This window comes from Amblyomma maculatum, chromosome 4 (assembly GCF_055883805.1).
Source record: "Amblyomma maculatum isolate TAMU_Amacu chromosome 4, ASM5588380v1, whole genome shotgun sequence".
Taxonomy (NCBI): Eukaryota; Metazoa; Arthropoda; class Arachnida; order Ixodida; family Ixodidae; genus Amblyomma; species Amblyomma maculatum.
Window position 1 is genome coordinate 67,298,889 of NC_139347.1, and position 13,049 is coordinate 67,311,937.

A 13,049-nucleotide genomic window follows, 5' to 3' on the forward strand; every position below is an offset into this window, starting at 1 on the left:
TTGCGGCTAGACAAGTGGACACTCCCTTGCCCCCTTCGAGGGGCACGTTCGCGATTTTTTGAGGCGGCCAGGCTTCTAAGGGAATTGCAAATCGAGATTGCAAAGAAGGTTCCTTATTTGGCAGCTTTTTTTCAACACGGGAATGCCATCAGGTCTAGTGAAAGAAAAGCGAGTGTTGGGTTAATCACATGTCCTGCGACTTTCATAAGCGAAAGAGAAATGGTCACCGGCGTACCATTGCACCTGCGACCTACCAGTACCGGGACCATATGCCACCTGCGAACTACCAATTGCCAGAGGCGCACTCGTAACTATTCGAACCTGCGAGCCGTTAAACAGGGGTGCACGGCTTCAAGTGGTCGGCTTCGATGCCGGCGAACTTCTTTTTTCGCAGACATGCAGTTACAAGCGCAATGCCATTGAACGCCCAGCCTCTCAGAGGCTTGCTGACGCCGACACCACCGACACAGTCGACGCCACCAACACAGACGCCGATGGCAATTGTTTTCCACGAGGGGATACTAGAGCTATTGCTTTAAAACAATAATCACGGATTTCTGTTTTCTTTTTTTTTCTTTTTTTTTTCTTTTTTTTTTGCGCGTCAAAAAGCCATATTGTGAGGTAGGGAAACATCAAGTGCAATTTTCTCAGCAACATGCATTTGTTTCTGCGTAGAAATAGAAATGTACAAAATGAGAGTCATGGTTTTTTTTTCTCTGCAAACAAAACATCGTCTTGGCAGTCATTTCAAATCATTCAGTTATAATGCACAAAAAGAAAATTTATTGGTTAAGTAGCACAGTGCATATGTACACGCTGGCCTATCGCTCGCAATGCAGGACGAAGCGCTTACATTTGTTTAATTGGGAGCAGAATACGTTACCTGAATTGGCTCACTAATGACGGGATTGATTACACTCTTCGTGGCAGTGATCATGTCGAGTCCCATGACAACCAGCCGGTCAGCGTGGTCTTCCACAAAATCTGGCACGCCGGCAACCACCACATACGCGTCCCCAATTGTCTCGACCTACGAGGACAGAAAGTATCGCACTGAGTTCATGCTAGCTGTGACTAGCACATACATCCTTCCTTGCAAACAAACAGGTCTTAATGAGACAGGCAATAATGATTAGAATTGGCGCTTCAGATATCTGGGTACTTCTGTGAATTAGTATAAGAAGTTATTGAATACTCTTACTTGTTTATTATAAATCACTTAGCAATGAATAAAAGCTGGCGAGGATGTGTTCTAATTATACGTTCTTTTTTTACTGAATATAAATTGTCAAATCTCACAGGAAGAAACAATATATATGCACAAAAGCGTCGCTTTTTTTTTCTTTGCCTTATCTGCCTTAAATGACTTGGGTCTCCCGACTTCCTGAGCACAGCTTCTCCGTTTAAATCAGACAGCCACTGCGAGGGTGTTCGCAGGGAGTAAGGAATGTCAGTGATACTGATCAGTACGGAATGGCCTATCTCGCCAAAATACTCGCTGTAGCGTATATGGCACAAGTGGTGTCGGCGATTCAGAACAGCCTCCACATTTTGCCAGTTTATAATATTCCTGTTTTACAAATTATCTTACTTTTGAGGTCCTGTACGAGAACTTTACGCTCGGTGGCATTTGTTGTGCATGTAGTTCATGTAGAAGATTGCCTCGCCGTTGCTTACTCGCATGAAACAGTAACTGTATAGATCCCTTGCATACACAATACAGCCATCTGATAGGCCGGAGGCGAGACTGCGGAATATGTAGAGGGGGTGAAATGAAGGTAATCGCACCTTGTAGACGCCATGCACATTGGAGAGGTTGTCGAACTGCAGGTACAGCTTGTTGAGCAGGCGAACAATGTCCATAGGAGCACAGCTACCGCACATGTTGGTGAAGCCGACGATGTCCGAAAAGAGGCAGGAGACAGTCTCGAACTTCTCAGCCTCCACGGGGAGGTTCTGACAAAGGCGCTTAGCGACCTGGGATAGACGTAGAAAAATCGACATTACGCCTTAACGAAACTGAGCCACGAATTGGACGATTTTTGTAACATTTTTCTAAAAGCAAGAATTACACAATCGCAAAGAAAGCGATCGAGTTTGCGACTTTAGGATCTGCTTTATTAAATCCCAGAATACCCATTCTTTTCTGGCGTTATGGATGCTGCAGGTTAAAATGTAGATACTCGGTCATTCTATCTTATCTCAGAAGTGAAAGCCGTGATAACTAGTTCCGGAAGTCATTTTGAGATATATTGAAATGATCATGTGTTCGCGGAAGTCGATAAGATACCTACAAATGGCTTATAACACGGATCTAAACATAATGCTGCCTCAAATGCTAATGCAGTACTAGTGTGAAGCATTGTTTCAACATCCTATTTCTTTATTCATGACTTCAAAACGACAGTCACTGATCTTGCGAATAGCATCTCATAATTCATTCATTGAAAATTCGCTATCGTTTGGATGATAACTGATGTTATTGATAGATTGATTATTGATGTACCTTTAATTAACATCCCAACTGGTAATGGATCATTAATACACCCGAAAAGTGGATCTTCAGAGTAGCGTTGGTTTTATATGTGCTGGTTATGCAATTTAATAAATTATAATTCATTTAGTTATTAAATAAGTAAATGGTTCTTTCTCAAGTCAAATGCAATCTATCACGTAAACAAACTGTTTACGTGATAGATAGTTTACGTGATAGATATTGGTTATCCTAATAAACGGAGCTTGTACTATATATACACACTCACCTCACTAACGTAAAGTCATATCCGTAGGTAGTCAAGACATGACTTATTTAGTGCCTGCAAGCGCTGCAACAGCAGTAAAGTTCCTTTAATATGCAAGATAAGCCATTTCTTGCTGTGTTAAAAATTATAGCAGAGCCGTTTGCATCAGCCCAAATCTTACCTTCAGGCGACAGGCAACGGACCAAGAAAGCTTGCTTGAATTATGAAAGGGAATACAAGTACTGCGACAACTAAGGGCTAGCCATGTCACAAAAATCTTCCTAATTGACAGTGGAAGCGATAAATATCAGGCAATAATTAAAACATGCGCGCGCAAGCGGGACTGAAGTAGAGAATTTTATGTAGCACTGTTTGAATTTATGTGCTTTGTAGGGCCGCCCTTTCTGTTCAAAAGTGCTAATGCATGAATGAAGCGTTAAATCTAGCGACCAAACATACCGATGTTGCAGCGTTTCATAAGCCACGCATATGCATTAAAAGAATACTTTCAAATGACCTCAACGTAGAAATTGAGGCATGTGCCCTGTTTGATTTTTTTTTTTTTGCCAAAGAAGGAAAACTATTAAACATAGCGCTATGACACAATGATGGCGGGTATATTTCGAGTATGTACACTGTATCTTTAATCTCTAGAACGATTGCAATCAGATTCCGTTGCCTCCGCTAAAGTGAATATTGCTGTTTTGTAGAAAATTAGGAAATATGTGTCTCAAAACCACTGACTTCCTTGCTGAGCAATCAACTATGGTCACGACTTGGGTAATTATTTTCCAGTTGATTCCGCAAACCTTGTGAAATTGGAGGCATTGTTTTTTATTGTAATAACAATAATGCAGCAGGTTGCAGTCCGTCGCGTAGTCCCGGAAAGGACCAAGTTTGACCTTGAAAAGCCGCGAAGAAGACGAAGAAGACTAAGAAGATGACGAAGACAAAGATGATGAAGACGAATACGACAAAGAAGAAGAATAACGCACGATCACCCGCAGCTAATGCTTTCGCTCCACATTAGGTTCAGCAGCATTGAACCCTTCTCATTTATATGTGCACTAGTAGCTTACGATCTCATGTCATATTCTTAAAGGATGAGCTTAAGTGTCTCCAATAATCTAGCATCTTACACTGATAGGGCGTGATAGGGGAATAATATAGCAGGCAAAAGAAGCTTCCGCCGTTGCTATCGCGATTCAACCAGAGTTAAACCACAACCATTTCTTTTTTACCTTTTGGTTTGGTTTGGTTTGTGGGGTTTAACGTCCCAAAGCAACTCAGGCTAAGAGAGACGCCGCAGCGGAGGACTCCTGAAATTTCGACCAGCTGGGGTTCTTTAACGTGCACTGACATCGCACAACACACGGGCGTCTTGCTTTTCGCCTCCATCGAAAAACTGCCGCCGAGGCCGGGATTCAATCCCGCGTCCTTGGGAGCAGTAGTGGAGCTCCGTAACCACTGTGCCACCCCGGCGGGGTTTCTAACTTTTATCATCTGCACGAATAGCATATGACGTAAAAATGTCGCTAGCAAGTACTCGCCTTTCCCACCCATGCTGTAAGCTGGGTGGGAAAGACGCAGCTGACTGATAGTAGAGACGCGGAACAGTAGAACCAGTAATAAGTACCTGGATTACCACACAGGTTTTCGTTATGTCTTTACTGTTCAATTCCTATACGCGGGTTGTCACACTGCAGTCTGTCTGTAATTTCGCAAAACAATACGATCTTTATGTGATGAAGATGCTTTTTGCGCTGCAGTGGAGGACTAAAGTATAACACACAACTAACTTTCTTAGATACCTGATTACACATCGAGTGGTTTGTAGGTTGCTGGTTGGTACAGGCATCATCACTGCATAAGGGCTTAATAATTACGATTACACTTTACTTTGTAGCGCAGTGATTAAGCATAGTACGTTATTCGAAAACCGAGGGCTGTAGAGTGTCAGCCGCGTGAACTTTTTCATCAATTGTCGGGCTCTCTTTGAGACGCTGCCTTTTTTTTTTTTTTTGGTCATCAGCGTCGCACTGATAGACTAGCATGAGCCCTTCAATCTTCCGGTTAACAGTGAGAGTCTCTTGGAAGTCACTGAACCGTAGGAGGTCCGTGGAAGGCGCTTTGCCGCAGTACGCGAAATGATGAATAAATGTTTGGGCCCCCGACGTCTTGAAGCCTATTTGCAGTTTTTATGCGACCACGAAGTTTCAAATGAAAATAAATTACTCTTGCTCGCGTATTTATAAGGAAGGCTGCAATTGCTTCGAAAAGCCTGCAAGTAACACGAACCTAAGAAAGGGTTTTCTTCTCTCATTAAAGGCACCCTAACCATGTTTAAGGAAGCCCTGCCATCCTACATATTTTAACTGACTTCTCATGCCTTCGGAATAGGAGCCTAAAAGATGTGTTCAGACAAAAGAGAAAGTGTAAATGTTTTCTTCTGTTCAGCTTCTATCACTGCCTTATCTTTGCTTCCGTAAATTGAAGTTTTAATGGATTTAATCTTTTTGGTCTTTTGCTGAAAGGGGCAGACCGTACGAAAAGGCTTTCTTATCGCTCTTTTTTGCAGACAGGTTGAAGCGGCCCATCTTCGTTGCTTCTGCGTTAAAAGGCGCCTATCTTCTCTTCCGTACAATGCTAGTTAACGTCAACGTACTCTGCCACGTAGAATGGGCAGGCGGCTGCTCCCACGAGTGCCAATTGAGTTACTACTGCCACCACTCTGAAATGGGATCGCTGAAAGATATGACAATCAGCTTAGAAAGCATTAATTTCAATGTAGCGTTCGTTTCTATTTGATGCGTTTAAAACCCAGATTTTTTTTATTAATAAACAGGACGCTCCCAGCAGGACACTGCCAAAGAATATTTTCCTCGTAGCAGCATCGTAATTTTTGACAATAGAATAATGCATATAAAAACCGCGGTCCTGATTGCGAAAGCAACACTAAAATTTTCGAACATACTTTTGTGTTTTGTGCCGTTATTTGCTATACATGAATGGTTGGTATTTATGCTTAAAATTACCCAGTCCCCCAAAAAAGTTGATAGCCAAGGCCAATTTAGCCCATGTGTTTCTGGCGCTCTTTTTCTACCAAACAAAGCACAACGCTGCTTGCGCTGCCAGTGTTCTCTCTTTTTTTTTTTTTTTGCTCTACAGAACAGGCTGATTTGCAGTGTGCTAAAATCAGAACAAATAAAACAGTATTTCAGAGTATAAAATTTTCAGCTCTAGAAAGAGAGGGTTTGCTGCTAAGAGTCCGTATATCAGGGTATGCGCCGAGAGGGAAGCGTTGATTCAAGCACGTCACGTTTTTATTACAGTCACACTGCAATAACAGCGGCACTTCTCTGCGTGAAGAGGCAAAAACCACGCCCACGGACATAGCTCATGAGAGCCTCATACGGGCGAAGCAACTGACATTCTCTTGTATTGCTAGTGCTAAAGCACTTAGTCGCTCATCACCATGGGCCACAAATCTGGTTCGATCTTGTTTTTGCCGTCGCTTTCATTCCCACCTTCCTCCCTTCCTTTACGCGTAGTTGAGGTGTCCACAGAAAACAAGTGAGACAGTTACCGTGCCTTTCCCTTCCTATAAATCACAACACCAATTGACAAGTTAACTTTAAACAATGTTCTTACTCAATGCTTCAATCAGTGCAACGTCAGTTTTAAAGCGCGCGCAATGAGAAATCGATGGCGTATTTCCATTTGCTACTTTGGTGGTGTAGCAAGCACCTTTTCGGTTGCTCTTTAACATTCTGTAATATATGCTTCCATTCGCAACTTTAGTCGTGTAGCTCGTTTCGCTTCGCTTTCTGGCATTCTGCAACGCAGCGCGTGAAGCACGGTTGCCTAGCAAACTCTGATGATTGTGTGGTTACAAATGCAGGATCGGCTTTTAGCGCCACGGGGCGAAACTGTGAGATAACTTCTTACTCAAAGTAAGAGGACGAAATTTTAGTAAGAAAAAAAGATCCTTTCAGACGTTCTCTAAAAAGAGCCACTATCGAGACCTTTTCGCAGCTGCCACCGACGACGTTGCCGGAAAAGGTGCGACTGTGGCTTGCCACATTTTTTTTTCTGCTCGCAACCGGGTACGGTTTCAGAGAAAAAAAAAAAAAAAAGAACATTCGGGCGCCGCATACGAAATTTCGTGCCGAGTTTCCGGGTCGTCATTAAATATGAAAGGGGATTCTTTTGTTCCGCACACCCGAAACGAAAATCAAGAAACCTCGGGTGAGGACAGAAACCTGAGAAGATAAAATGACAGGATCCTAGAAGCACGCACGTGCACAATCGCTTTCGAAATGCGCGGCTTTATTTTTTTATACTGGCGCAGGCAGTAGCGATCCCACCTGAGCCTTTTTCGCCCTGCGAAATCTTGCTATTTCACACTACTCTGTGGTTTCTTTTGTTTTTTTGCAGGATTCTTTCGTCACCCTGCTAAGCATAAACCCTGTGCTATAAGAATATAAACCACATACTACGCACACCTCCAGAGCTTATTGAAGAGCGTTACTTAGCCGGTGAATTTAAATCAGTAAACGTGAATATGTAGACAGCAACAACAACAAAAAAAAAGGCTTAGGTTTGACCTTACCTAAACCTAGTTATAACGATCGAAAGCACTGGCCTTTGTCGCACAATAGTGAGAGGCCCGGCTACAGAACACGCGTACCCCTTTCCGGTTCGAGGCTTCACGTTTACGTTATTTCAACCTAAATATCACCAGTGCGCATGAAGGCTCTTGGCCAATCATTCTATGCAATTGTTAATTTACACTAGGACGGTGCCATTAGCACAGTTTACTGTGTTCTGCCATCATTATCTCGCATCTTTACAGGTTTTTAATTTGTTTTCCTCGTCACATCTCCCATGAGTAGAATTCGAGATGCGTGTCACTCCGAACGACCTCTTAGTCATTGAATTCGATAAAAAGCTTGTCCACCTCTCGCGTGCTCGATTCATAATCTCGCGATTACATTCATGATGCAAGTGCAGGCTCAGGAAGGAGGGGGGGGGGGGGGGCGAAGTCGTACAAGAGAAATCGGAACGGCCGCTATGTTGAAAACGAAGCTCACCTTCGCGGGCAGAATTGCATGAAGCAGCTCCTCGGTACGCTTCTTGTCTTCATCCAGCTTGGATTGGAGCATGCGCAATCGGTTTGTGGCCTCGTCTAGCTTTTCCACGAGCTCGCGCTCTCCGCGATGGTGGTGCGAGCGCAGGATGAGCTCCCTCGCCGCGTCGTGGATGGCCAGGTCGCTGAAGTAGAGACCCATACGACGCATGTCGTCGATGTCCTTGACCCGCGGCGAGCACAGGAACAAGATGCTTTGCGTCTCCTCCACCGACACCATCTGGCCTTTGAGACGAAGCACCGGCGGAGGCTTAGTAGTGTTTGCCGCGTCCATTTCATCGACTGAGGTGGTTACAGGTAGTAGCCTGAGTACACCTTCCTTTGTCTGTACCACGAAAACCTAGGGCGAAAGAAAATCAGTTTTTTTTTCCCGTTACGCGTCATCCGCGCGCCATGTAAGAAGCACATTCCCGGTGTACTGTAAATAGACGTGCATGCCTCGCAGGTTATTCATGGCGATTTCCTTGTATTCAAATATTAAATAAAAAAAAGCTAAGATGCAATAATATTGCTTTTCATTGTTGCGGTCATGCTCTTTCTTAACAAATAGGCTGTGGTCATTCCCTGACAACATTGCTTTTTTTTTTTTCACTCATTCGTAAAAAGTCTGTCTTAATACCATTCTTGAATCAAATGTATTTCCGTGCTCTTCACTCAGCGTACCCTGGATGGATTCGAAAGCACATCTACACAGAAGTGCTCCGGCTCACTAAGGCGCCGAATAAGCAGTCCTTGTCTCATAAAATCAAACTGACCGACTAATAGAGGCATGTCCTCTAAAATGTACAATTGCCTGCCATAATATGATGCCCTAGATGGTGGGCAAATAATATTTTATACATATGCCTAATATCTTATTGTCAACAATATCGATGTCTTTAAATCTGACAGTGGGCCCTGCGGGATTAAGCGAGGCTCAAGGGCCAGACCTTCAAGGGCAACTTGATTTTTTCTTGTTATTCTACTTGCGTTATTACCCTTACGCTATTTCATACTTTTAGTGCGTCTTTCTAGGTTATTTGGTTAATATTTAATTGCATAAAGTGATCGTTTTGAAAAGCCCTTTACAAAGCGCATCGTATTACTTCCAGGCGGCGAAAAAACTGCATCAATGCGGGTAACAGTTTATACCACTCCTATCTCAAATGAAATACTTTGATATTTAACTCGTTACGAGGTACAGAAATAAATAAGACACAGCGTCTCAGATTGTACTTAGGAAATGGTGAGTGCTGAGTAAAGATAGCAAAACCTCAAGTTTCGATCTCCCCTGCAGATCGGCACCCAAGACCCGTCACCGAATACCATGAAATCGCTGTACAAAAATTAAGTCCTTATATACAGCGCCAGAAGATTAAATGGCGCTTTAGTACAGCAGCCTCTGTCACGACCACACAAAATACTTGCGTATTTGCAATGTATTAGCACGAAAAAAAGTTATTTCACTTCTGGAAAAATTCGCTGTTCGACTTTCCCTCATGCATCACTTTGGGAAAGAATTCTTGCGCCCCACTATGTACAATACGCACTCTGGGTAAAAGCGAGAAAAACACTTCATGATCTTTATTGCATCCTGCTCACGTAGAGTGTAGTATTCTATTCGCAAATATTAAATCTCGACATTTTATTCAGGAATGAAGTCGCCATACCCTCAAGGGCTCCATGCGAGCATCAGGGTTAGAATCGATATCGCTTTAGAACCAGATAAAGAGAATGGCGGTGAGGTAGCGACGTATATCAAGAATCGAGTCTTCACTGCACAAAACTACAAGAGTAAGAAAGAAAAAATACTTTTGCGAAGACCTTTATAAACGTTCACGATGTAACTACACGCCTTGTTCCAAAGGCCTTCGACACTCTCGGAGCAAGGCGGAAATAAAAGAAGCTTGGAAAAGAAAAGCCGGGCCTTACAAATAAAAAGCACGGAGAGCAAAGAAAGAAAAGCAAAGGAAGCGAGAATAAAGAGGGCGTTGGGAAACAAGGGCGCGCAAAGAAAGTCAAAGGAGACGCAATGATCTTTTACGTCACCATGTACCCGCTACTGCCACTACTAATTTATTTCTTTTTTTGTTTGTTTTTCGCGCACTAAACTGGAATCTCTTTCTGCAAATAGCAAGCTGCAGATAAAAAACGTGAAAAGAAGGAGTATATTTCTCTCCATTTGGGGCAAGGAGAACACCGGCAGCGCGAAAATGGGAGCGACCAGATACCCCCCGCATTGGAGCCAACCCTAGATGATACGGAGTGGGCGTCTTCTGCGGAAACTGCACGACGCCTACCAAGGCGTCAAAGGAAGAAAGAAACGACGCAAAAACCGAGTCGTCGTCGAAGGGAAAGAAGGAAGAAGATGGATAAAAAGAAGGACTTTGGTGAAGCGATACTCGACTGCTGGGGAAAGCGGAGCTCAGAGCAAAAAATCCTCGAACACCGAGCACAGGAACACGAGCACACAATGCATGTATGCCGCTTACTTGTGCGATGGGCATGAGACATAGTTGTACGCTTTCTTGACATTTACGTGGCTTTCTTTTTGTTAGCTTTAGCTTTCGCGACTGCCGCCAGGAGGCACTCTGCTTCACGGCAACCTTACCGAGGCGTTATTTATTCCACGTGCACAATGGAGAGATTTCAAAATGAACCCTTTATTTGCCGATAGTCAATGCTTACTTGGCGTTACTCGATTAGCGATGTATATAAAACTTATATTGTCTTATTTTTTACCATTAGCAAGGTTTCAAGCAAGTATCATATACATGAATATTCATCTTCTAATATATAGATGTAGCGCCCACTAAGCATTCGCACATAGAACGCTTTGGTGTTGAGAAAAAGTTTATAACGATCGAGTGGTAATCCCAGAGTTGCAGGTGACTAAGGGTAATGTGCTTCATAGGGCACTGTAACAAGCAGAGCTGTAGCTTCATACTTTGGGATCCTTAAAAAATATTTTGTTGGGTGCCTGAAGTTTTGCTTTTGTATGCTCATTCTTTTGAAAACTTTAAACTTTCAAAAAGAGAGGCTGCTCTATATATCAGCGCTGTGATCTTTCATACGCGAGCATCTTCCGCGCATTCGGCTATATTGAACTGACACCTTGCAACATCAGATGAAGGCACAAGCTCACAGTTTATATTTGAATGATGGGCCGGTAAAGGAGGCATTTCCCGTCAGAAAAAAAAAAAAAAAGGAACTTGCAGGCTAGTCACCAAGGTCTAAGGCGAGATTAAAGAACAACTGCAATCGAGGGGGATATAATAGTCGTCGCTCGTTATTACTGGTGTTCATCACTGGTATAACGGGCCAGATGTCTCTATGCTGTCACGCCCGGCGTCACAGTTGGGACCAATTTACGTAGAGTGTTGCATTGACATCCTGGGCGAATAACTGCAGAACCAGCGAGCTGGGCCGTGCGTTCCCTTGGCATGTTTCAGCGAAGCCATTTGTGATGACACTCCGTGCTCATCAGTAATTGTGGAAAGATGTTAGGCCAGTGTTAACAACTGACGTATTCGTAACATCTGCGTTAGAAACCATGTAAATATTTAGTCACGAGACTTGTACACCGAAATGCATGCGATAAATGCAGTTTGACAGTGATTAATTCTTCCTGCGGTTGACCTGTTGTACAAACGTGCCAAGAAGGGAATAAAGTATTATTGATGGACATATTAATCAAGCAAAGAGACTATGCGATGTAATAAAAATATCCATGTTGCACGAAGTGAACGGGATTTCTGCAGATGACAACCCCTTTAAGTATAAACTTTGTTAATGAACTTTTATGAACTATATCAAGGAAGTATATAAACATATGCGAAAACTTCAAACCATAACCATGAAGAACCACCAGAGGACAAGGATATAACTGTACGACAGTACTAAATTCCCCGGTCGCTGCACATAGGGTCAGAAACAAAAGTACATCGCAATCAAAGCATATGCTACTATCTGTATCGGTAAACACGAACAATTAATAATGAGACAAATAAAATGTTTTAAAAGAGAAAATATTTAAAACAAAGGACAAGAACATTTCCCTTATTCGGCACATAGCGGCGGCCACTGGGTGTCTATTTAAAGAAGAAAAAAAACTTTTTTTTTTTTCAAAGTGCTTACACGGTTTTTAAACGACACCCTACGTCTACGAGTGTGAAAAGATGCATTCCGGACAGCGAAATTTGATTGACAGGGCAGAAACCTTTGTCGCCTAGGTGTGGGCCATATTGTTGGGTGCACTGCTATTGCGCCATCCAATACAAAGTTTTCCTTGGTCTTTGAATTTTAGCTCTTTCGACGTCTGTTGCGATAGCATGCCATGCAGCATAACATAATTATTTGCAGTCTGACCAGCATTATGGTGACGCCGAAGCTTGAAAGATAGCGTGTTCTCTGAAAGCACAGGTTTCAAGACTAACATCACGGCTGCCAAAGCCTTTGATCATCCTCGCAGATAGCTTTGACAACATGCCCCTAACATTGTTCGTTGCCACCAAACTGTCTTCCGTTTTCCTTTTTTTTTTCCCGTAATTGTTAGCAAACTGATGCCCGCTTCACTTTTTTTTATTATCAAAGATTGTGCCTCAGAAAGCACGATTGTTTCGATTCGCTGTTAGTTTTTATTTCTTTTCGTCCACGTTTGACTCTCGTGAAATAATGAAAGTATGCGCTCTAAAGACTATTTACTCATCACTCGCTGAATGTCATTTTATTAACTAGCGCAAGCTTATATTTCACCTGTGCTCACAGAGTACTCATTTAGCACTTCTTTTTTTTTATATATCTCCAACATACTTGCTCTACACAGGCACACATATTTCATCAATACCTTGTCACATTCTGCAGAACTTATAACTCGCATATTGAAGCCAGAATAAGTTATTCGTGTAATTCTACAAGATTTGTTGCAGTTGCAACGAATGCAGCCACAGCCGAAACCATAATGCGGTGGATCAAGAGCCGGAACGCTGTATATTTGTTTCAAGCACCCTTGCTGGCGATATGAGTGCCGACCAATATTGCGATTGCAATTCTACGCTATGCTTGTTACTCATGAAGTAATAATACGCACGAATCTGTTCGCGTTTTCAGCAAGGACGACTTCCGCAATCAAATAGATGGTGTCGGATAATTTATGAAAAAGCATAATTACAAAATCCTTT

General features: G+C 42.8%; 1 protein-coding gene across 1 annotated transcript in view; it reads right to left on the bottom strand.

The window, feature by feature from the left end:
- The window catches only part of LOC146191292 (guanylate cyclase soluble subunit beta-1-like), a 56,466-nt gene that overhangs the window by 12,831 nt on the left and 30,586 nt on the right, over positions 1 to 13,049 (bottom strand). The window contains exons 7-9 of the mRNA XM_084600305.1: positions 7,835 to 8,230; positions 1,789 to 1,977; positions 884 to 1,030 (exon numbers count right to left, since the gene is read on the bottom strand). Coding sequence (XP_084456431.1) covers positions 884 to 1,030; positions 1,789 to 1,977; positions 7,835 to 8,230 — 732 coding nt within the window. The remainder of the gene's footprint in view (positions 1 to 883; positions 1,031 to 1,788; positions 1,978 to 7,834; positions 8,231 to 13,049) is intronic.